The sequence below is a fragment of the Nerophis lumbriciformis genome, linkage group LG18 (assembly GCF_033978685.3).
Source record: "Nerophis lumbriciformis linkage group LG18, RoL_Nlum_v2.1, whole genome shotgun sequence".
In the NCBI taxonomy this organism is placed as follows: Eukaryota; Metazoa; Chordata; class Actinopteri; order Syngnathiformes; family Syngnathidae; genus Nerophis; species Nerophis lumbriciformis.
The window spans coordinates 35969000-35994834 of NC_084565.2; the positions used below are offsets into that span (position 1 = coordinate 35969000).

Below are 25835 nucleotides of genomic sequence, written 5' to 3' on the forward strand. Positions count from 1 at the left end.
ATGCCTTCAGTGACAATCTACAATGTAAATAGTCATGAAAATAAAGAAAACCCATTGAATGAGAAGGTGTGCCCAAACTTTTGGCCTGTTCTGTATATATATATATATATATATATTAGGGCTGTCTAAATTAATGAGTTAACTAACATGAACACCAAAAGATAATGCATTACTCATTTACATATATTTAGATTAATCATGTCATTTATTTTGACAGTACAAGATGTTTTACCTTCACCGATCAATGTATACGTCAGTACAAAAATGAGTGAGGAGACTTGGATTGGTGTACTCGCTGGGAAGTTTCACCCCAAAATACAGCCTGAAAGAACTTTAGATAAAACTGTTAACAAGTTTTGTGCAAATAAATTCACATTAAATGTGGAAAAGCATTCCTGAATGACATTCTGTATACAAATATTGAGATCTTTTCTTTAGAAAATTGTAATTATGTAAGCGTGTGATTAATTATGATTAATTCATGATTAATGGCCCTATTATGATTAATCCGAATCCTAAAATGGGATTAATATATACAATTTTAATAAGTACCCTTTTAGACACGAGTGCCTAACTAAACACCACTTATGCGATCGATTAAATTATTTCAATCAATTGGAAAAAAGCTTCAATTAATATTCTGCTGCTTCGATTAATCTCTACTATGCAAAGCGAAAGCCATTGATCAACAACACCCAGAAACGCCGCTGGCTTCGCTGGGCCCGAGCTCATCTAAGATGGACTGATGCAAAGTGGAAAAGTGTTCTGTGATCTGACGAGTCCACATTTCAAATTGTTTTTTGGATATGTGGACGTTGTGTCCTCCGGACCAAAGAGGAAAAGAACCATCCGGACTGTTACAGGCGCAAAGTTGAAAAGCCAGCATCTGTGATGGTATGGGGGTGTATTAGTGCCCAAGGCATGGGTAACTTACACATCTGTGAAGGCACCATTAATGCTGAACGGTACATACAGGTATTGGAGCAACATATGTTGCCATCCAAGCAACATCTTTTTCATGGATGCCCCTGCTTATTTCAGCAAGACAATACCAAGCCGCATTCTGCACGTGTTACAACAGCGTGGCTTCGTAGTAAAAGAATGCGGGTACTAGACTGGCCTGCCTGTAGTCCAGACATGTGTCCCATTGAAAATGTGTGGCGCATTATGAAGCCTAAAATACCACAACAGAGACCCCGGACTGTTGAACAACTTAAGCTGTACATCAAGCAAGAATGGGAAATAATTCCACATGAAAAGGTTTAAAAATGTGTCTCCTCAGTTCCCAAACGTTTACTGAGTGTTGTTAAAAGGAAAGGCCATGTAACACAGTGGTAAAAATACCCCTTGCCAACTTTTTTGCAATGTGTTGCTGCCATTAAATTCTAAGTTAAGTTTCTCAGTTGGAACATTAAATATCTTGTCTTTGCAGTCTATTCAATTGAATATAGGTTGACAAGGATTTGCAAATCATTGTATTCTGTTTTTATTTACCATTTACACAACGTGCCAACTTCACTGGTTTTGGGTTTTATACATACATACATAGAATATACTAAGCAATGTCAACAATATATCTTACAGGTGTCAAAGAAAATGAGTGTAATATCTAATAATATTTATTTTTAATGATGGATTCGTTTTACCAAGACGATATGCTGATAAAAGAAAGCTCCGTGTTAAAAATGAGGTGCACTTTGCACAGCCCTGCTTTAAAGTAAAAGGTCATATTTAAGTGCTAAAAGTTAAAGATGACGATATAAAATAGCCTCAAAACACCAAGCATTTCATTACACCAGTACGTCTGTTTTCTTACGAAGCGTGGGGCCTATGAAAAGCGAAGTTTTTTTCTTGCAGCCACTAGGCGGCATTGTTGCAAGATCTCAGGGTAGGGTTATGCTATGTTGTTGTATTTGTATTCACCCCAGTTGTACACTCTACTTACTTATTTATTCATTTAGTTGGTCATTATTTGTCCATAAAATGTATTCTAAGTAGATTGGTATTTTCAGTTGGCGCTGTGACCACCTGGAGGTGTCATCGGTTGACTCGTGGTAACCCCCCAACCCTTCCGACTGCCGCCCCTGGGGCCTGATGAAAGGGGACACCCCCCCTTTCAGGAGGTAACCGTATCCCAACTTCCTTGTCAGCGATAAACCTCATATAAACTCCCTGGATGGCATGAGAATGAGGATATGAAATAAAAGACAGGAAAATAAAAAGGGTTGTTTGGGTTATTGCGGGATTAAAAATAGAAAGTGCTGGAAAAGCATCCCCCCCTCCTCTTCCTACGTAAATCCAGCTTTCTCCACTCCCTCCCTCCTTTACACCTCTTTCACTCTTTCCCTCCTTCCTCGCAAGCCCTCCAGGTTGTATAAATATCAGTGAGGGCTTCGGGGAGAGGTCAGTGTAAGCGACTTGCAGGAAAGACAATCCCAGAGCTGAAGACAACCTGCATTTGGGATTTAAAAGCACCTGAAGTTCCCCCCAAAAAAGCCGACTTCCTTACCTCCATCATGTTCCTCTTGCTCTGCCTTGTGGGGCTTCTGGCCCCAGGGGACGCTCAGGACCGCGCCGCTCTGTGGAGAGGGAACGACCGCAGCGGGCGATGCCAGTACACCTTCACGGTGGCCAGCCCCACTGAGGCCAGCTGCCCGCAGACTGGAAGCCCCGAGGTGGAGGGCCTGAAGGCCAGACTCTCCCTGCTGGAGACCCTGGTGTCCAGGCTCCCCGGCGGCACCCCGCAGGATGGAGGCCGGAGCCAGTCCCACCTTCAGGAGACGCTGAACCGCGCGATGGGAGAGAGGAACCTGCTGCAGGGGGAGAAGGAACGTCTCGAGAGGGAACTGGGGGGTCTTCAGCGACGCCTGGAGGACACGCAGAGGGAGATGGAGAGGCTGAGGAACAAACCCTGCCCACCCCAGACCCCCATGGTCCCACCAAGGCCTGGAGGTAAGAAACACAACAATATGGTCAGTGCGGTGACAAATTATTAGTAAGGCAACCTGAGTGGGTCTTCAAAACAGATCTCAGGTCAGTTAATGCTTATTAATGGCTCAGCCAAAAAGCACATTATATTGGCTTGGACTTACAAAAGAAAATACTTTTTTTTTTGTCATTAGGTTTTATCTATAAATAATTATACATGATTTTATACAGTATTTTATTTGGTAAGAAAAATATACATATAAAAAAAGCTCAATATGAATTATTAATTAAATAAATTACGAAGCCAAACATTAAAAAAAAAAAAAAAGAGGTTTTATGCATATATATTTATATTCTATTCTACGTAGGATACATATCGATTTTTAATGAATTACTCAATTTAAAAAAATATATATTAATAGATTTTTTATAAAAGTATGGTCACCTAAATTGGAAAAAAAAAATCGCAATTAATTCCTCAACTTTTTAAGATATATATTTAACATATTTAACACTTCTTTTTTTTTAGCAACATGCTTATTTTTTTTGCTTAAATGTTTTCATAACTACAGAGCTGCTATTTTAATTATTCATGTATTCATTACTATTCTACTGATGATATAAAATTGTTTTTTATTACATACATGTATTTCTTCAATCATACATATAATTCAAATGTTTTTCCTGCGCGTCACAGTTGTCCCTGTTGAACACCCACTGAAGTGACCTAACATGGCTCCTTGCTTAATTAAAAGGCTTGAGTCAGTATGACGTAGCAATCATTGTTTTCCTTAAAATGCAGCGATGTGATGCACACAAAAATGTGCAGTCCTCCTCTGGTGATGACAGATTCAGAGGTCATTGGTAGGTTTTTGGAAAGAAGTGATGACACATGTGTCGTCTATGTGTGGAACATCACTCACAACACACAACTCCTGTGCAAGCATGACATGTCCTGCTAGCACTCAACAGAGAGAGAGCAATGGCGGACGTTTGGGTCCAAACACACACACACGAAGGTCAGGTCGCATACTATTTATGAGTCTTGATGACGGGGGGGCTTCCCTTCCACATGGCGAGCAGGGTGCAAAGTGCTTGGTTAGGAATGAGGGGGGATGCGCTTGAAATGTGACCTGGAAGTAAAGGTCCCGAGCGCAGTCTTTTAATGACGGCAGGTGGGGGTTGTGGGGCGGAGTCGACGCCATACATGGAGGAGACATGCACGAGCCAAGAATGTTAAGCTGCATGATTGTGTCTGCAGATGCTAAACATTCATCTAATTAACCTTCCCTGCTCGGCTGGTAAGCACCCCCAAAAGACCTTCTCTTGCAGTCATAAATCCTTCCTGGTGTTTACACCTGCAGGTTGAAGCACATGTACAATGCATCACACGCATCTCACTACAACCACACAACTCTGCCCACTTAATACACAAATTCAGTTAACTCAGTCTGCACCGAGTGACTAGGGTTTCTGTTGGAGTCCCGCCTTCCTGCGCGGTCATTGGCGATGAGTTGACGAGTCGTCATTTAGGTCAAAAACAACTATCAGAAATGCAGCCAATATTACATACAGATAATGTGTCATGAGACATGCAAATATAAATTAAATACACAGAGGACATAAGTAAAGGAAATTAAATGAGCTCAAATATACCTACAAATGAGGCATAATGATGCAATATGTATACCTTTGACTAGTCTGCACTTGATACAGTCATTGGTCCGCCTTCATGTCAGTTTTTACAGAAAAGTGACTAGTCTGCACCTTATACAGTCATTGGTCAGTCTACATGTCAGTAATGGCACACAGCAAAGTGACCAGTCTGCACTTTTTACAGTCATTGGTCAGTCTAAATGTCGGTTTTTACAGAAAAGTGACTAGCCTGCACTTTATACAGTCATTGGTCAGTCTACATGTAAGTAATGTCACACAGCAAAGTGACCAGTCTGCACTTTTTACAGTCATTGGTCAGTCTAAATGTCAGTTTTTACAGAAAAGTGACTAGTCTGCACCTTATACTGTCATTGGTCAGTCTACATGTCGGTTTTTACAGAAAAGTGTCTAGCCTGCACTTTATACAGTCATTGGTCAGTCTACATGTAAGTAATGTCACACAGCAAAGTGACCAGTCTGCACTTTTTACAGTCATTGGTCAGTCTAAATGTCGGTTTTTACAGAAAAGTGACTAGCCTGCACTTTATACAGTCATTGGTCAGTCTACATGTAAGTAATGTCACACAGCAAAGTGACCAGTCTGCACTTTTTACAGTCATTGGTCAGTCTGAATGTCAGTTTTTACAGAAAAGTGACTAGTCTGCACCTTATACAGTCATTGGTCAGTCTACATGTCAGTAATGGCACACAGCAAAGTGACCAGTCTGCACTTTTTACAGTCATTGGTCAGTCTAAATGTCGGTTTTTACAGAAAAGTGACTAGCCTGCACTTTATACAGTCATTGGTCAGTCTACATGTAAGTAATGTCACACAGCAAAGTGACCAGTCTGCACTTTTTACAGTCATTGGTCAGTCTAAATGTCAGTTTTTACAGAAAAGTGACTAGTCTGCACCTTATACTGTCATTGGTCAGTCTACATGTCGGTTTTTACAGAAAAGTGTCTAGCCTGCACTTTATACAGTCATTGGTCAGTCTACATGTAAGTAATGTCACACAGCAAAGTGACCAGTCTGCACTTTTTACAGTCATTGGTCAGTCTAAATGTCGGTTTTTACAGAAAAGTGACTAGCCTGCACTTTATACAGTCATTGGTCAGTCTACATGTAAGTAATGTCACACAGCAAAGTGACCAGTCTGCACTTTTTACAGTCATTGGTCAGTCTGAATGTCAGTTTTTACAGAAAAGTGACTAGTCTGCACCTTATACAGTCATTGGTCAGTCTACATGTCAGTAATGGCACACAGCAAAGTGACCAGTCTGCACTTTTTACAGTCATTGGTCAGTCTAAATGTCGGTTTTTACAGAAAAGTGACTAGCCTGCACTTTATACAGTCATTGGTCAGTCTACATGTAAGTAATGTCACACAGCAAAGTGACCAGTCTGCACTTTTTACAGTCATTGGTCAGTCTAAATGTCAGTTTTTACAGAAAAGTGACTAGTCTGCACCTTATACTGTCATTGGTCAGTCTACATGTCGGTTTTTACAGAAAAGTGTCTAGCCTGCACTTTATACAGTCATTGGTCAGTCTACATGTAAGTAATGTCACACAGCAAAGTGACCAGTCTGCACTTTTTACAGTCATTGGTCAGTCTAAATGTCGGTTTTTACAGAAAAGTGACTAGCCTGCACTTTATACAGTCATTGGTCAGTCTACATGTAAGTAATGTCACACAGCAAAGTGACCAGTCTGCACTTTTTACAGTCATTGGTCAGTCTGAATGTCAGTTTTTACAGAAAAGTGACTAGTCTGCACCTTATACAGTCATTGGTCAGTCTACATGTAAGTAATTGCACACAGCAAAGTGACCAGTCTGCACTTTTTACAGTCATTGGTCAGTGTACATGTAAGTAATGGCACAAAGCGAAGTGACTAGTATGCACTTTTTATAGTCATTGGTCAGTCTACATGTCGGTTTTTACAGAAAAGTGACTAGCCTGCACTTTATACAGTCATTGGTCAGTCTACATGTAAGTAATAGTACACAGCAAAGGGACCAGTCTGCACTTTTTACAGTCATTGGTCAGTCTACATGTAAGTAATGGCACAAAGCAAAGTGACTAGACGGCACTTTTTACAGTCATTGGTCAGTCTAAATGTCAGTTTTTACAGCAAAGTGACTAGTCTGCACTTTATACTGTCATTGGGCAGTCTACATGTAAGTACCGTAATGTCACACAGCAAAGTGACTTGTCTGCACTTTTTACAGTCATTGGTCAGTCTAAATGTCAGTTTTTACAGAAAAGTGACTAGTCTGCACCTTATACCGTCATTGGTCAGTCTACATGTCAGTTTTTACAGCAAAGTGACAAGTCTGCACTTTATACAGTCATTGGTTGGTCTACATGTCGGTTTTTACAGAAAAGTGACTAGCCTGCACTTTATACAGTCATTGGTATGTCTACATTTAAGTAATGGCACACAGCAAAGTGACCATGAATTGATTAACGTGGACCCCGACTTAAACAAGTTGAAAACTTATTTGGGTGTTACCATTTAGTGGTCAATTGTACGGAATATGTAATGTACTGTGCAATCTACTAATAAATGTTTCAATCAATCAAAAAAAGAAAACAGTCTGCACTTTTTACAGTCATTGGTCAGTCTACATGTAAGTAATGGCACAAAGCAAAGTGAATAGTCTGCACTTTTTACAGTCATTGGTCAGTCTAAATGTCAGTTTTTACAGAAAAGTGACTAGTCTGCACCTTATACAGTCATTGGTCAGTCTACATGTCAGTAATGGCACACAGCAAAGTGACTAGTTTGGCACTTTTTACAGTCATTGGTCAGTCTACATGTCAGTAATGGCACACAGCAAAGTGACTAGTTTGCACTTTATACAGTCATGAGTCAGTCATGGCACATAGCAGAGTGATTGGTCATTATTTTTTGCAAAGTATTTCGTTATTGGTCAGTCTACACATCTATTTTTACACAGTACAGTGATGGGTCTGCACGGTATGCAGTCATTGGTCAGTCTACATGCCTGTGACTGGTCATAATATCTCTTACAAGTATTGCAGTTTATGGTCAAGTCTACATGTGGATGTTTACACCTCATGTAGTCGTCATTGAAAACCCTAAATATGATCAACTTAATTTAAGCCACAACATCAACATCACAGATTGAGGTCTAAAAATGCTGATGGAGGCGGGTTTAGTAGAAGGTTTAAGACCCACTGAGAACCTTTGGTGATTCTAAACCAAGCTGGGGGCACATCTGGAGTGTGTTCACACATTGGGGAATTGAACAGGGCTGTTTACCTAAAATGATGATAAACAGCTACATCCATTAACCTTGGGGCCTGCCTTCTGTTTTTTGTACTCTTGCTGACCCCATGTGACGTCTTTCCGTGTCCCGTCATCATTTTTTGTTTGCATGACTCCATCAGCACTCGCTTCCACATGCAAACCATTAAAAAAAAAAGGTGTTCTGCATCATTAAACCTCTTTGTTTGTGCCATTCGGACACCGCACGTGCAGAATGGCAGCCTGCAACGTGCGTTTGGCTTTGCCAGACGTTGTTTTCGTGTGGCGGAGCGTACACAACTAGACAACTTCAAAGAGGACGGCGTGAAGGTTCGGGCCAACCAAGCGGACAGTGTGGGGGCGCCACACGGGTGCCATGAGCGTGTCACGTCACCTTCCGACTGGCTGTCTCCACAGCAGCTGGGAATGCGTTCAGTGGGTGTCCCTTTCCTGCTGTCACATTCCCTGCTGTCATTGCTGTCACGCGCCCTCACAAATACACTTTTATTCGTGTGTGTACTTTGTCTGCTAACAACCTCAAATAACACTTCCTGTCATTAAATACTTGCTGTGTGGTCTGGCATGCCCCCCTGGGGGACAGTCATTTTTACATTTTGTCACGCCCCCCTAAGTTGAAATACTGTTAATAATCTGATCCTATATATTTATTTACCTATTAACCTAGTTGACTTGTTAAAAAAATTGCTTATTCTATTTAAGGATATTATACAATAAATCCCTATTACTTCCCATATTCATGGTAAGTCCATAGCTATGTAGAAGGGCTGCAACGGTACCCCATTCTCTCGGTTTGGTACATACTTCGGTATCAAGGCCACGGTTCGGAAAAGGTACGGACACCACTGGTGTGTGTTGACGAGGGCTGGAACAATTAATTAATTAAATTGATTAATTCGATTCGGAAAAAAGCTTAATTGATATTCTGTTGCTGTGATTGATCATCGAATGAGTGTAACTAATAAACTGCATAAAATAAGGTAAAACAAGTTAAATAGAACATCGTTAAAGAAGGTAAAATCTAAATAGAAGGTAAATAAAATGTAAAAGAAAGTAAAACAAGTTAAATAAAAGGTAAAATAATAATATAAGAAGGTACGTGGTAATCAAAGTAAATTGAAGGTAAAAAAAAGGTAAATAGAAGATAAAACTAGCTAAATGGAAGAAAAAGGAAGGTAAATCAAAAGTTTAAAAAAACGTAAAAGAAGGTAAAACAAGTTCAACAGAAAGTAGAAGAAGGTAAATAAAAGGTAAAATAAGAGAAGATAAATAGAAGGTAAAAAAGAGGTCAATAAAAAGGTAAAGGAAGGTGAATAGAAGGTAAAATTAGGTAAATAGAAAGTAAAGGAATATAAATAAAAGGTACAAGAAGGTAAGTAGAAGCAAAAATAAGGTAAATGAAAGGTACACGAAGGTAAATAGAAGGTACAATTAGGTAAATAAAAGGTAAAGGGATATAAATAGAAGGTAAATAAAAGGTGCAGGAAGGTAAATAGAAGCTAAAATAAGGTAAAAGAAAGGTACACGAAGGTAAAATTAGGTAAATAAAAGGTAAATAGAAGGTAAAGGAATATAAATAGAAGGTAAATAAAAGGTACAAGAAGGTAAATAGAAGCTAAAATAAGGTAAATGAAAGGTACACAAAGGTAAATAGAAGATAAACGAAAGTAAATAGAAGGTAGTGAGGGTTATGGCAAGCAGAAAAATATTTGCATTTTAACTATTCTCGCTAAAATACACATTGAGGTTATAAAGTGTGTTTTATCTGATTACTCTATTAACCGAACAAACTAATCGATAGATTACTCAATTACTAAAATAATCGACAGCTGTAACCCTAATGTAAACGTAAACGAGCCCTTTGGATAAACTTCTTTGTGTGTCTCCAGGTTCGAGCCCCATGTCTCACTTGCTGGCGCATCCAAACAGGCAGGGAGACAGCAGCAGTTTGAGAGGTGAGTCCACGGCGGTCGCGTTACACCATCACAAAAAGCTCATCATGACGCTTACAACTGTTTTTGTGGCAGACTCAACGTGGCAGCAGGGACACGCTGGCTTCCAGGAGCTCAAAGCCGAGGTGACCGAGGTCCCTGCTCCCGAGGCCTACACAGGTTGGAAAACTGGATTCTTATCTGAAAAATGAATTACGCAACATAAAAACTGTTTAGTTGCAGCTAAAAGTCAATTGTGTTTTTGGACGAGTGGTTAGAGCTGGAAAAGAGCCATTCTCAATGAAGGTAAACCTTAGTACCGCAGCCAAAAATATACATTTGGGTGCAAGTCTGGTTTGATAAATGGTCATTGTTCTATAAATCAGGAAGTAGCCTGCTCTAAAACAAACATTTGATTGGTTGGTAACTTGATCAGTGTACTTGTCAATTACTATTCGGAGTAGATAGGTATCGGATCTGGAACTTTTTTGGCACCGACCAAATTCCTCCGGTCCTACTGGGCACCGATTCAGATCAAATCCAATGGTGTTATGTTTTGGTACCGGAGTTGCGCCTCACGTCACACCCGGTTGAAGTGCTCTTGGCAATCATTCCGGAAGCAAACTACCTCTTGGTAATGTTGCAATTTTCAATGTCAACAAAGAAACTGATTTAAAAAAACGCCCCAACGTAAGTTAAGTAAGTCTCCACTATTCCAAAAATGCATTAGCTTTGCTATGGACATTCTACTGATTAGCATTAGCGATTTTAACTTATTAATTTCAAAGCCTTAAAATGTATACAGTGTATATGAAAACTACAACTAAGATGCACGTTACAATAAAACAGCTGGTGCGTAACTAGTACAATACTTACAGTATTAACACTTTGTACGGCGCAACAGACAGCAAAGCCTGCAATGACCAACACACCATAAATCAGGGGTGTCAAACGTACGGCCCGCGAACAGGTTGTATCCGGCCCGCGGGGTGAGTTTGCTAAGTATAAAAATTAACCGGAAATTTTTGAATGAAAGAAACTGCTGTTCTAAATGTGTCCACTGGATGTCGCAATAGCAATTCTTTGTGTCTTTGTAAATGATGCTACATATGTACAAAATAAACCACATGATGTTAGTCGAGGAAAATTATCAAACTACATAAATAACATCCTGTAATTCGATTTTGATACAATTCTTTTATCTTAATAGACTGAAAATTAACACCAATGAGTTGACTGATGAACTTTATCACATACTTTATTCAGAAAAAATAAATAAAGACAAATAAATATAGAATACTATTAACCGCAACAGGTAAGTGTAAAAAACCCCAACAACATTATGATTTGTACAATTACAGAATGTGCTTGTTCTATTTTTAAACAAAGAAAATAATCTGAACTTGTCTTTATTTTTACATTATCGTGCCGTGATTTTACCTGTCCGGCCCACTTGGGAGTAGATTTTTCTCCATGTGGCCCCCGATCTAAAATGAGTTTGACACCCCTGATGTAAATGATACACTACTGCTAACGTCTTGGACTTGGAACTGCAATAGCAACTTAAGTGTCATACATGCAAACGAGATAAGAAAAGTGATAATGACACAAAATAAAACAAGTGGACAGAAGTTATTATAATAAGCCAATTTTTAAATGTTGCAATAAAAAATTAGATTTTCTCATCAAAAACAATTAGTATTTATTTACACACAAAAGTCCCGAAAAATGGTACAGTATCGATTCCCAGGTACCAGGAATCTGTAACGTATCAGTTCAAATGTGAACAGTACCCATCCCTAACACATACACTTGTGTGAATGTCTCAGTCAATGGTCAATCTATAAGTATATTTTGCTGGACTGTCTACTCACTTTGTACAGTCACTGGTCAGACTACATGTCAATTATTCCACAAAACATAGTTACTATCTCTCTCATTTCTTTTGGACTTTGGTCAGCCTACCAATGACTGACCTAACTAGTAACTAACGGTAACTAGTCACTCACACAAAGCACAGCTATCTGGTCCAAATGCAGCTCTTTCACTCTAGTCATTGGTCAGTCTACATGTCAATCATTACATGCAACAACAAGGACTGACCTCAACACGCTCTTGAAATGAAGTTAAGTGCTTTCTTGTTTGGATAATAAGTAGAGCTAGAAAGGAACCAGTCCAAAAACTACACACTAGGTAAAGAACACAAGTGGCAGCACTTTGATGATGACGTCTCTCACATCTTCCTCTGCTTCCACCCGTCTGACCCGCAAACATGACACTGACCCCACCTCCAATAACAAAAACACCCCCATGGTGACAGTCTCAAAGCAAATACTGCTATTAATACTGCAGCATTAGGGGGTGCGAATACCAGGCTTGTGCGCCATGGCAACAGGATGTCTCACTCCGATGACTTTGACGACATAGACAAATTCCCACCAAACTCCCAAATCTTACACCCGAGACCGCGGGTGTGTTTTCAAGAGGCAAGAAAAACACCTTCACTTTTGAGCACAGGCTGTTTTTCTAGGTCGAGTTCAGTTAGAAAGTCTTCTAAGAAACTCCCTCCCGTCCTCTTCTCCAGGTTGTGGCGTGCTGGTGTCAGTGGCCGAGCCTGTCACTCACAGGAAAGCCGAAAGTATCGCAGGAAAATATGGCGTCTGGATGCAAGACCCTGAGGCGGTGACCCCGTACGGGCAAGAAATGGTGTGGCGCATCGACACCATCGGCTCTGACGTCAAGCAGATGTTTGGGTACGAGGACATGGAGCAGCTCTCTCGGGGTTTCCCCTCCAAGGTGAGTGTCACAGTACCATATTTCCTCAAATAAATAGTCAACTCCGCTCTAAATTATGCCTCGGCCTTGCAATTATATCTATAGATTGTACCAGGGGTCGGCAACCCAAAATGTCGAAAGAGCCATATTGTCTGGAGCCGCAAAAAATGTGAAGTGTTATAATGAAGGCAACACATGATGTAAGTGTCTATAATAGCCTACTATCAAAGGCTGACGCAAATCTTCGTATTTTCATTTTTATTCTACACATTTTTGCAACATTGGAAATCATTAGTAAAATGGAGGCTTCTCACAGGATGAGATAACTTCTGAAAATTACTGGCTCAGAATGGCCAAAGTTTAAGTGTCCAGGTTTAAGGAAAGAGCAGGCTGTCTTCTTCTAATGGATTTATTACAATCTTTGTAAGCTGGGTAAATAACTATGAGAAATGCAGCCAATATTACGTACAGATAATGTGTCATGAGACATGCAAATATAAATTAAATACACCAAGGACATAAGTAAATGAAATTAAATGAGCTCAAATATACCTATAAACGAGGTATAATGATGCAATATGTACATGCAGCTAGTTTAAATAGCATGTTGGCATCGATTAGCTTGCTGGATTGACCAAATATGCCTGATAAGCACTCCAGCAAATCAATAAAATCAACAAAGCTCACCTTTGTGCATTCACGCACAGCAAAAAATCTTTGGTGGACAAAATGAGACAAAGAAGGAGTGGCATAAAACGCGTCTTTCTGTGGCAGCGTCAGAGAAAGTTGCACATGTAAACAAACTAAAATGAGTTCAAGTATCGCTGAAATTCGTAGGACAAAATGGTGCTTGCCAAATACTCTCATCAGTGAAGTATGTATAACATAAACAGTGGGATTTCTAACAATTAGTTTGTTCTCCTACAGAAAGTATATTAAAACAAAAAATATGTTAATTTCTTCATCTTTTTCCATTTTCACACATCTCTGAAAGAGGTCCAGGGAGTTAGTAGGGCGGCGCTAAAGAGCAAAAAGTCAAAGCCCTATCTCAAATTGAGGCCTTGTTTAAAATTAAAGTTAAAGTACCACTGATAGTCACACACACACACTAGGTGTGGTGAAATTACTCTCTGCATTTGACCCATCCCCTTGTTCCACCCCCTGGGAGGTGAGGGGAGCAGTGAGCAGCAGCGGTAGCCGCGCTCGGGAATTATTTTGGTGATTTAACCCCCAATTACAACCCTTGATGCTGAGTGAGGGAGGTAATGGGTCCCATTTTTATAGTCTTTGGTATGACTCGGCCAGGGTTTGACCTCACAACCTACCGATCTCAGGGCGGACACTCTAACCACAAGGCCACTGAGCAGGCCAGAGTTTAAATAACCTATATAGTAAAATAAGGCTTTGACCCCCGATATTTGAGGAAATAAGGTGTTCTTCCAAGAAAATGTGGATCTGATCATTCTTCCGGACAGGTTCTGCTGCTGCCGGAACCAATGGAGAGTACGGGCGCTGCCCTGTACCGAGGCTCCCTGTACTACCAGAGACGCCGCAGTCGCACCCTCATCCGCTTCGACCTAGGGTCCGAGAGTGTGGCAGCCCGCCGGGACCTCCCGCATGCCGGCTTCCACGGCCAGTTCCCTTACTCCTGGGGGGGCTACACCGACATCGACCTCTCCGTGGACGAACAGGGCCTTTGGGCCATCTACTCCACCAGCAAGGCCAAGGGCGCCATCGTGCTGTCGCAGCTGGACCCCCACAGCCTGGAGGTGAAGAAGAGCTGGGAGACCAACATCAGGAAGAACTCGGTGGCCAACGCCTTCATTATCTGCGGGCGACTGTACACAGTGGCCAGCTACATAGCGCCCAACACCACCGTCAATTACATGTACGACACCGAGACGAGCCAAGGTACGGCGTTGGCCATCCCCTTCAGGAATAAGTACCGCTACAACAGCATGATCGACTACAACCCGGCCCAGAAGAAGCTGTACGCTTGGGACAACTTCCACATAATCTCCTACGGCCTGCGGCTGGGGCGTCCCGTGGCCGCCTGAGGCCCGTCCCCCCGCCGACCCTCCCCCAGAGAAGTGACTTTGGCTCGCCTGGTGTCGCTTCAAAGACTCAGAGCTTTATTTCGGGTGCGTGGTGGCTGAAGGCCAACAGTATCCATGCGTAAGAGCAGCAACCATAAGGGGGCGATGTAGACCCTCTAACTTGCTGAAGAGGAATTATTTTTGTACCGCCTTTGAGTTCGATGTTTGTTTTCGTTGTTTATTTGTGAAGATATATGCCACGTCCCCATAACCACGGGTATCTCTTTTTTAATGCATTTTGCACACAAACAGTAATGAAGTTCTTCCCAAAAATATATTTCTTTATCTTGTCCCCAGTGTGTTCTTGAATTGTTGCAAACTTGTGTTTTTAAGTGTGATATTACTATCAGACCAAATGGTTCTCATTTCCCGCCTTTTCCGGAAATAACTTTCTTCCGGCTTCCTATTGGTTAAAATGGCCCCACCAACTGTTGCTTTGGCACGCACAACAAACATATTAATAATACCCGTGTACTTGTGGACATAGCCGCTGAATGTGCACTCTCCCATGCCAATTTAAACGGCCTATTTGTGAGTATATAAATATACAAAGTACAATGTTGTGAACTAGTTGACGCATAATCACATATCAGAATTCATAAAACACTCCACACCAGGTTGTTATGCTCTCTTCCTGCTGACACCATCATATTGCATGTATTTGAACACTGCATTCAACTAATGTACACTGTTTTTCAAATAAAATCATGTTTAACGACCCAGTGCTTTTAATTAAGACTAATTGTATGGTTTTCTACACCAAAATGCATCTATTTATTCTTCTTCTCCAGATTTCCGCACGCTCTACCTTCCACATTTTTCATCCGATTGCAACCGTTCCAATTATTCAGCCTATTCGGGAATCGCGGGCTTTCCCTTGACAAATTCCAAAAATTCCCATATATCCCAAAATTCCAGGTTTTCCGGGACATTTTTCCCAGTTAAAATGAATTGGCCATTTTTCAAACTTCCAATGTTTCCAAATTCTTCAACTGATTCAAACTATTCCACCTTCAACATATTCCACTTATCCTGGACATTCAAACTATAATTTTTCCAAGTTTAAAAAAATTCCTAGAATTCCCGTTTTTTTACCTATTCTTCTGTCGACTACTCCTTCCACATTTTTCAACCCACTTCAACCGTTCCACCGTCAAAACATTCCTCTTAATCAGGACAAAAATAGAAGTTGTGGAAAAATTCCCGGTTTTCCCGAAATTCCACAATATCATTTCTCAATTAAATGTTACTACTTCAACATTTCTCGACTGATTTGAAAAATTCCAACGCCAACACATTCAGAATATTCACGTTTTAACATTTTCAAAAAAAATTCCCGCTTTTCCCTAAAGTTCCATTAAATTCTCATTGAAAAGAAAGGGACATTTTTCAAAGTTCCACAACTCCCACATTTTTTCATCCGATTCAAACTATTCCAACTTCAAATATTCAGCCTGTTCAGGAATTATGTGCTGCCTTTCAACATCTATAAAAAGAATCCCAGATTTCCTAGAATTCCCAGTCTTTAGGGACATTTTCCCCATAAAAATGAATTATCCATTTTTCAAACTTCCACAATTCAGTTTTCAAAACATTCCAACATCAACACATTCCACTCATACTGGACATTCAAACTTAAAATTTTCCAAGTTAAAAAAAATTCCATGAATTCCCAGAATTCCTGTTTTTTCAAACCCTTTTTTCTGTCGACCTCTCCTTCCAGATTTTTCAACCCACTTCAATCGTTCCATCGTCAAATCATTCCTCTTAATCAGGACAAAAAACTAAGTTGTTTTTTGAAATGGAAAAATTCCAGTTTTTCCCAAAATTCCTCAATTAAAAATGTTACCACTTCAACATTTGTCGACCGATTTGCAAAATTCCAACACCAACCATTCATAACATTCACATTTTTTCCACATTTTCAAAAAAATCCCGCTTTTCCCGAAATTCCCAAATTTCCATGAAATTCCTAATGATAAGAATGGGACATGTTTCAAAGTTCCACAACTCCCACATTTTTTATCCGATTCAAACCGTTCCAACTTGAAAATATTCAGCTTGTTCAGGTATTGTGTGCTCCCTTTCAACATCTGTTAACATTTTTTACCGCATTTTCTCAAATTCCCAGTTTTTAGGGACATTTTCCCCATTCAAAATGAATGATCCATTTTTCAAACCTCCACAATTCCCACATTTTTCAAAACATTCCAACATCAACACATTCCACTCATACTGGACATTCAAACTTTAATTTTTTCAAGTTCAAAAACATTCCATGAATTCTCACAATTCCTGTTTTTTCAAACCCTTTTTTCTGTCAACTACTCCTTCCAGATTTTTCAACCCACTTCAACCGTTCCACCGTCAAATCATTCCTCTAAATCAGGACAAAAAACTAAGTTGTTTTTTGAAATGGAAAAATTCCAGTTTTTCCCAAAATTCCTCAATTAAAAATGTTACCACTTCAACATTTGTCGACCGATTTGCAAAATTCCAACACCAACCATTCATAACATTCACATTTTTTCCACATTTTCAAAAAAATCCCGCTTTTCCCGAAATTCCCATTGAAAAGAATGGGACATGTTTCAAAGTTCCACAACTCCCACATTTTTTATCCGATTCAAACCGTTCCAACTTGAAAATATTCAGCCTGTTCAGGAATTGTGTGCTCCCTTTCAACATCTGTTAACATTTTTTACCGGATTTCCTCAAATTCCCAGTCTTTAGGGACATTTTCCCCATTCAAAATTAATTATCCATTTTTCAAACTTCCACAATTCACAGTTTTCAAAACATACCAACATCAACACATTCCACTCATACTGGACATTCAAACTTTAAATTTTCCAAGTTAAAGAAAAATTCCATGAATTCCCAGAATTCCTGTTTTTTCCAAACCCTTTTTTCTGTCCACTACTCTTTCCAGATTTTTCAACCCACTTCAACCGTTCCATTGTCAAATCATTCCTCTTAATCAGGACAGTTTTTTGAAATGGAAAAACTCAAATTTTCCCCAAAATTCCTCAATTAAAAATGTTACTACTTCAACATTTGTCGACCAATTTGCAAAATTCCAACACCAACCATTCACATTTTTTCCACATTTTCAAAAAAAATCCCGCTTTTCCCGAAATTCCCAAATTTCCATGTAATTCCTATTGAAAAGAATGGGACATTTTTCAAAGTTCCACAACTCCCACATTTTTTATCCGATTCAAACCGTTCCAACTTGAAAATATTCAGCCTGTTCAGGAATTGTGTGCTCCCTTTCAACATCCGTTAACATTTTTTTTACCGGATTTCCTCAAATTCCCAGTCTTTAGGGACATTTTCCCCATTCAAAATGAATGATCCATTTTTCTAACTTCCACAATTCCCACATTTTTCAAAACATTCCAACATCAACACATTCCACTCATCCTGGACATTCAAACTAACACTTTCCCAAGTCCATCCCATCCATCCATTTTTTTCTACCGCTTGTCCCTATTGGGGTCGCGGGGGGGGGGGGGGGGGGGCATCTCACCTACATTCGGGCGGAAGTTACACACCAAATTCCGGTTTTCTTGGACATTCTAACCATACTTGCCAACCTTGAGACCTCCGATTTCGGGAGGTGGGGGGTGGGGGCGTGGTCGGGGTGGGGCGGGGCGTGGTTAAGAGGGGAGGAGTATATTGACAGCTATAATTCACCAAGTCAAGTATTTCATACATATATATATATATATATATATATATATATATATATATATATATATATATATATATATATATACATATCTACATCCTGAAAATATGCAAACAAAACTGTTTAGATAATTGATACTTCAAACTTGCATAAATAAATATTAAGGAATATAACATAACTTGGCTTTTGAGAGTTTCAAAATGTAATGAATAAAATGCTAAAGTTGTTGATAAACAAGCAATTATTTTAATAATTAAATATGGTCATTTTAAATGAATTATTATGATAATTTAAAATCAATTATTTCAAATATGTTTATTTTAATGTATAATTCTATGGCTGGATGTAATAAGGAGTCAGGAAAAAATACAAATAAAAATACAATTCATTTTGATGTTTTTAGCAAAATATAGTAAACATGTATTTAGTTTTTTTTTTTTTAAATTAATAAATATATTTATTTGTAGGTAAGATAAACATAATAATACAATGTATCTCTAGTCTGGATGATTTCGTTCTTTTCACCCTGTTGTCCTCCCGTCATGAAAAAAGGCTGTCCTCACTCAGGTCCGCATGGAGCTGGAGGGGGCGTGGCTTCTAGCTCCGGCTGAAAATCATCGGGAGATTTTCGGGAGAATATTTGTCCCGGGAGGTTTTCGGTAGAGGCGCTGAATTTCGGGAGTCTCCCTGAAAATTCGGGAGGGTTGGCAAGTATGATTCTAACTCTTCAACATTCAAACTATTCTTACATTTGTACTACATTGTCAGCATTTATCTAGTTAAGTGCGACTCACTCTTCATTGGACAAGTGTTTTAAGCATTTTGGCACTTGGAAACCGCCATTCTTTTAGGTAGCTAAGCTAGTACCGGTTAGCTAATTGGCTCGCTGTTTTGATACACAGTTTAGAAAATACGTTGACATTTTCAGACAAGTATAAGTGTAATTAAGTTACCTTGGAAACTTGATCCAAAAGAGCTCCAGGAGCGTGAACAAATGACGTATTGATGCCAACGGAGGGGGCGAGCACGGTCAATAGCTGGCGTTTGCCGCCAAGGTAAGTTCAGATGACGCGGTGTATTCTGGGAATTGTAGTAACAGGTCAAGATGACGCGGTGTATTCTGGGAATTGTAGTATCCATTTTAAGAGCACACTTACATGAACATTGTGCGTTTCTTACTTCTGTTCTTAACTCGATTTCCAATCAAATTTGCTCTTGAGTTAAAATATGAGCAAAATAGTTTTTGTTAAAAAAAAAAAAAAGCAACCAATACACGATTACTTTCTGCTGTCAGTAGATTTGTAAATAACCTTTTTATTTTTTATTTTACATGATTAGTGGAGTTAAATTTCAATCTTAGTACTCTTACAACTTCTAACTATAACCATTAAAAATTACAAAATGTAGCTGGTTGTATCGAATATTGTGGTAAGTTACTTTAGGACATACTTGCCAACCCTCCCGAATTTTCCAGGAGACTCCCAAAATTTAGCGCCTATCCCGAAAAACTCCCGGGACAAATATTCTCCCGAAAATCTCCCGATTTTCAGCCGGAGCTGGAGGGGGGGTGGCCTCCAGCTCCGGCTGAAAATCGGGAGATTTGTCCTGAGTGAGGACAGCCTTTTTTTTTATGACGGGGGACAACAGGGTGACAAGAACTAAATCATCCAGACTAGAGATAAATTGTATTATTATGTTTATCTTACCTAAAAATAAATATATTTATTAATTACAACAAAAAAAACTAAATACATTTTTACTATATTTTGCTAAAAACATCAAAATTAATTGTGTTTTTATTTGTATTTTTTCTGACTCCTTATTACATCCAGCCATAGAATTATACATTAAAATAAACATTTGAAATAATTAATTTTAACTATCATAATAATTCATTTAAAATGACCATATTTAATTATTAAAATAATTGCTTGTTTATCAACAACTTTAGCATTTTATTCATTACATTTTGAAGCTCTCAGAAGCCAAGTTAGGTTATATTCCTTAAGATTTATTTATGCAAGTTTAAAGTATCAATTATCTAAACACAGTTTTGTTTGCATATTTTCAGGATACATATATATATATATATATATATGAAATACTTGACTTGGTGAATTCTAGCTGTCAATATACTCCTCCCCTCTTAACCACGCCCACGTCCCACCCCCACCTCCCGAAATCGGAGATCTCAAGGTTGGCAAGTATGCTTTAGGACAGTGGTCCCCAACCACCGATCTGTTACGCATTTGCTACCGGACCCCAGAGAAACATTAAATAATTTAAAACCGACTGCATTTTCTGCAAATTAACTTTCACCTATACAAGACACACCAATAAACTTGTTTATGGATGTACAATTAAACTCCTCATAGGAATTTTCCGTTTGTTATATTTTTTACAACTTTGTGGCATGATACAATGCACATTTCTGAACATATAGAATATAAATGTGACAGACTGTAGCCAAAGGCTGATTTCCATCTGCATCTCATTGCAAAGAAACAAGTCCAGGGCTCCCACTAATTCAGCGTTATAGTAAGTTGTATTTTTCATGCACTTATTTTTGCTGTATTTATCTGGCACAAGTGGAAAGCCGGTCCCTGCAAATAATGCCTACATTAAACCGGTCCCTGGTGGAAAAAAAGGTTGGGGGCCCCTGCTTTAGGCTATGCAACTGTTGCAATGTCACCTAGTGGTCAAACGTGGTAATTGCAGGTAGAAAAGAGCACACACAAGAAGCATCTCAACAGTATATTATTTTTTATTAGTTTCTGTAACCAAACCAGGAGAATGTAAATAAGACCGTACATATTTTAATACAGCGATGTAACCCCTGTACAAGTACAACAAAACAAAAGAAAAATCCTCACTCTCCCTCCCCTCCAAAAAGAAAGAGCTCCACTTCAGTCGACTCACCGAAGGAGCGTCCACAAGCCAGAGATGAGAGCGTGGTTGGTTGGTTGGTTGTTTGGGAGGCGATGGCAGAGATAGAAAACAGCACTGATTGCCCTCATCAGTAATAAAAAAAAAAAAAAAAACGAACGAGAAACAGGAAGTGTCCATCTGCCCATACATGCTGCATAATTCACATTTCAGCTCCTTCTAAGCCATGTTTTTGTTGCATGGGTTCAACAGCCTCAAATCCAGCTATGGGCACCGATATCAGACACGAGTCGCAGGTTCGGCTGCTTGAAAGTAAAAGTGTGTATGTGAGTGTGTGTGCGAGATCAATCAACAATCCTAAACGACTGCGTTTTCTTTAACCTTTGGCTAAATATACAGGTGTGACCCCACTTGAATACCTCTCCCACACACACACATTGCACACAGGCAAGGGAAAAAAGAGTGAGAGCGGAAGGCAGGAACAAACGCTCACTAAAACGACATATCAGTCTTCGCCATTCAAATCAACTGCTGCATCTTTCACAGAAAAAAAAGAAAAAGGATTTCACGTTTTGTAGCCTTAGCATGGGGGAGCAGAGTGGGGGCGGGGGGGATAATTGTGTGCGAGTGTGAAACCGTCAAGTGAAAGCACACAAATCTCTGGATTATTTGAACCGTTTACCCTTAACAGGATTGTTTGGACTACAAAAAACAAAAAGGATAGATTCTTTCGTCGACCAAACAGGTCAAAAGTGATCCTATTCAGAGCAAAAAAAAAAAATACATGTTTAAAAAGAAAGGAGCTGAACTCAAATGAGCTATAAAAAAACAACAACTCAGCAGCAAATCTCATTTCGATTCTCTTTATCTACTGTCACCGTAGATGTTTCTATGGAGCAACTTGAGCAGCCCGTTTCCGAAAAAGAACAAAGGGAGCTGAGTCTAGCGGCTGCACCGCCCGACATACACGCACACAGAGCTGATAAGAGGCGGTGATTGAGTGGCTGGATTCTCCCGTCTGTTCTCTACTTGCCCTCCTCTGGCTTGATGGCCTGCGGTTTGATGGGCCCGGTCCGTATGGGCTTGGCCGAGGAGATGGGCGGCTTGTCTGCGTCGGGGCGCTCGCTTCCCCCTTGGTGGTTGGGCGCCGGAACGTCCAGCGGGGGCTTGATTACCTTGGTGGCTTGCGGAGCCTTGAGTTGCTGCTGCTCCGAGAAGAACCGGTGAGTGGACTGCAGAACCTCGGCCCGCTGTTTAGCCTACAAGGAGGAAGTAGAAAAAGGGGATCAGCGACCAATCGAAAACTGTGACATCATTAGTAAAGACGCCCTTTTAACCTTTAGGTCCTGCTCAGCTTTCAGCGCGGCCTGCATGCCTCTGGGCGGCATAGGGGGGCCGCCGAGCCCTCGGGAAGGGTGCTGGCTGTGCTGCAGGTGCTGCTGAGGTCTTGGGTGGGGCATCAGGCCGCCGCCGCCCATGTTGGCCGTCATCGGAGGCCCCATGGCCGAGCGCTGGACCCCTCCGGTAAAGGAGTTTGCGTGAGGCGCTCTCACCAGAGGAGAAACCAAGTTGGTTTGGGACAGAATCTGAACACAAGTGAGGGTGTCTTAGCAAGAGCTCCTGGTCACGTTGACATGGTGATTGGGGTTTCCAGAGGACGTCCTCACCTGCGGGTTGAACTGGCCGGGGAAGTGCTGAGTCATTCTCATGCTGCCAGAGTTGGCCTGAAAATGCTTCTGGTACAACATGCTGTTCATCTTTGCCGACTGGCTGCTGGGGGAGGTGGAGCTGGCCCTGCACACACAAGCACAACTCACTCCATACATACCCGTTTAAGCGTAATACATTAAGACTGGCAACATTGCGTAGAGCCGCAAATAAATGATCGATGGCCCCCGGGATGATAGTATTAGAGCCGTCCGTCCCGCAGGTCACAGCCGCCTGCTGCTGTTTTGCACGCACCAATACTCCGTCAGTGTTGGCACTAGGAATTTTCAAAATGGGGTCCCAGGAACCCCATCAAGTCATAAAAATGGGGTCCCACGGTAAATTTTTGAGGTCTCACTTTTTTTTATAAGTGTTTTGAAAACAAATGATACATGTAAACTCCTTTTATTTGTTTTTAAATGTCTAAACAACCTCGCGCCAACCTATCTCTCCGACCTCCTTCAGCCTTACTGCCCCACCCGATCCTTAAGATCAGCCGATCAGCTGCTGTTGACGGTCCCTGACACAAGGCTGAAGCTTAGAGGTGACAGAGCTTTCGCCGTTGCTGCTCCCAAGCTCTGGAACGACCTACCTCTGAGTGTTAGACAAGCCTCCTCTCTTCCTGTTTTTAAATCTCTCTTAAAAACATACTTTTATTCCATGGCTTTTAACACTGAGTGATATCCATCTTGCAATGGCGCCCCATAATACACCTGCTGTGAACCTGTTTTTATGTTTTTATTTATTCTATTTTTACTTATTTTTTATCGTGTTCTGTTTGTGTTGTGTTGTGTTTGCTCGGTACTCGTTTTATCTTTTAACCTGTCCATTGTACAGCACTTTGGCTACCCCTGTGGTAAATTTTAAATGTGCTTTATAAATAAAGTTGATTTGATGTATGTATTATCCTGTTACATTTCAAATTCTATATTGTGTTTTGGAAAAAGGTTGTCATAAAAAATTATTATAATAATAATTAAAAAAAATAATACAAAAGAAAACAGTTCAGTTATAAACATTCAATCACTTTCTTCTTTCCTTCAAGGATCTTGACATCCGAATCGCTGCCGTTGTGTCCTTGGGCAGGACACTTCATCCTTGCCCCCGGTGCCGCTCACACTGGTGAATGAATGATAGGTGGTGGTCGAAGGGGCCGTATGTGCAAACTGGCAGCCTCGCTTCCGTCAGTCTACCCCAGGGCAGCTGTAGCTACAAATGTAGCTCACCACCACAAAGTGTGAATGAATGATGGGTTCCCACTGACGCCAAAACGTGACAATGTGTTTTTGCGCATTTTGGGTCAAAAATTACGGAGCCCCTAAAGCAGTGGTAACCAAACTTTTTGACTCGGGGGCCGCATTGGGTTAAAAAAAATTGGCCGGGGGCCAGGCTGTATATATATATATATATATATATACATACATATACACCTTGTCTTTATAATCCGTTTTGTCATTTAACATCAATTAACATTGATGTTCATCAACATTTAACATTGTCACGTTATTGATGGGAAAATTCATTTTTAGACAATATGATTTGCCTGAGCGGCTAGGAGACACCAAGAGTAACAAGTGGTAGAAAATGGATTAGAAAGGAAAGATTTTAAAAAAAAATTTTTTTTTATAAAAACAAAAAAGTCCCAAGTTAAAAAAAATGTTTAACTTGGGACTTCCTGTGGGCCGGATTTTGGATGCTGGGAAGCCGGAACCGGCCCGCGGGCCGTAGTTTGGGGACCCCTGCCCTAAAGGGACATTGGGGAATTATTTATTTTTTTATATGTATCTGGTGCGCACGAGAAACTATCTGGTGCGCACGAGATATGTAACACGTGCGCACGAGAAAGCATTGGATGCGTGCGGATGGTTTGAGGTGTGTGTGAAAATGGCAGTTCAGGAGTTAATTTGGCTGTATTTCCAACTAGGACTTTCCCCCATGTGTGTTGTGGCAAAATGTGAATGCCTGCCAAAAATGTATTTCCTTCGCGGGGGCGCGCAGCGCTTGCTGAACCTGCATTTTTGGCTTGGTGTGTCCACAGCAGATTACTAGGTGTAAGACAAACACTTTATCTTCCTGGTTATTGTATCGCTACGTGTTTGACATTATTTAAGACTTTATCGTGCCCGGAAAAGGACAGTTTTCCTCTTCTGTGGGATTAATGAGATTTAAAGGTCTATTGTTAGTCCGATGTTGATGTGATAAAACCTCTTGTTTGGAAGATACATACAATTGTAACTTATTTCTTCTTGCACATAATAAATATGTACAACGTGTTTTGGATGTATTCATTTATGTAAAATTGTCATTAAATGTAATATTGCCTGACAAAAAGTGATTTGACGTAATATTTTGATATTTACACATGAAACTATCTCGTGCGCACGAGAAACTTTTGCGTGCGCACGAGATACATATCTAAAAAAAAAAAAAAAAAGTTTCCCCCATGTCCCTTTAGGGGCTTTGTACAAAAATAAACCGGGGGTGTCCAAAATCTTTCCACAAAAAGACACATACAAAAATGTTAACCTAATTTTGTGCTACAACCAATGTGGGCAAAATGTACCAAAATATATTCAACTCAACTTTGTGTTCTAGCTAAAAAAGCAAAAATTATTCGCATGTAAGGTCATGTTTAAAATACGCTGCGGATGTGCAAAATTTAAAAAAAAAGTGCTCCGGGCCACAAATAAACCATCTATTTAAAGGGGCTTGTCAACTTGCTCGCAGTTACATTTGCCTAAGTAAGAATATAACTAAACTATTGGATAGCTTATGTTACCATTAGTGGATTAACAGCAAACATTTGTTGTTTTTCACAATTACTAAGTTTATGTAATAAAAAACAGTTTTCGACCCGGATAAACGATT

General features: G+C 40.1%; 2 protein-coding genes across 3 annotated transcripts in view; one reads left to right on the plus strand and one right to left on the minus strand.

Moving 5' to 3' along the window:
• The first annotated feature begins 2390 nt into the window (after nucleotides 1-2390).
• On the plus strand, nucleotides 2391-15395 carry myoc (myocilin). Its single transcript, XM_061978230.2, has 5 exons — nucleotides 2391-2952; nucleotides 9768-9833; nucleotides 9906-9989; nucleotides 12394-12605; nucleotides 14060-15395. The coding sequence occupies exons 1-5, from the start codon at nucleotides 2517-2519 to the stop codon at nucleotides 14639-14641; spliced, it is 1380 nt and encodes a 459-aa protein (XP_061834214.2). The 5' UTR covers nucleotides 2391-2516; the 3' UTR covers nucleotides 14642-15395.
• A 5727-nt stretch (nucleotides 15396-21122) lies between these two features.
• Nucleotides 21123-25835, minus strand: part of prrc2c (proline-rich coiled-coil 2C) — a 49422-nt gene continuing 44709 nt past the window's right edge. For both annotated transcript variants that reach the window (XM_061978247.2, XM_061978248.2), the window contains exons 32-34: nucleotides 22928-23054; nucleotides 22598-22846; nucleotides 21123-22519 (exon numbers count right to left, since the gene is read on the minus strand). In XM_061978247.2, the coding sequence (XP_061834231.2) occupies nucleotides 22286-22519; nucleotides 22598-22846; nucleotides 22928-23054 (610 nt within the window). In that variant the 3' untranslated portion in view covers nucleotides 21123-22285. The remainder of the gene's footprint in view (nucleotides 22520-22597; nucleotides 22847-22927; nucleotides 23055-25835) is intronic.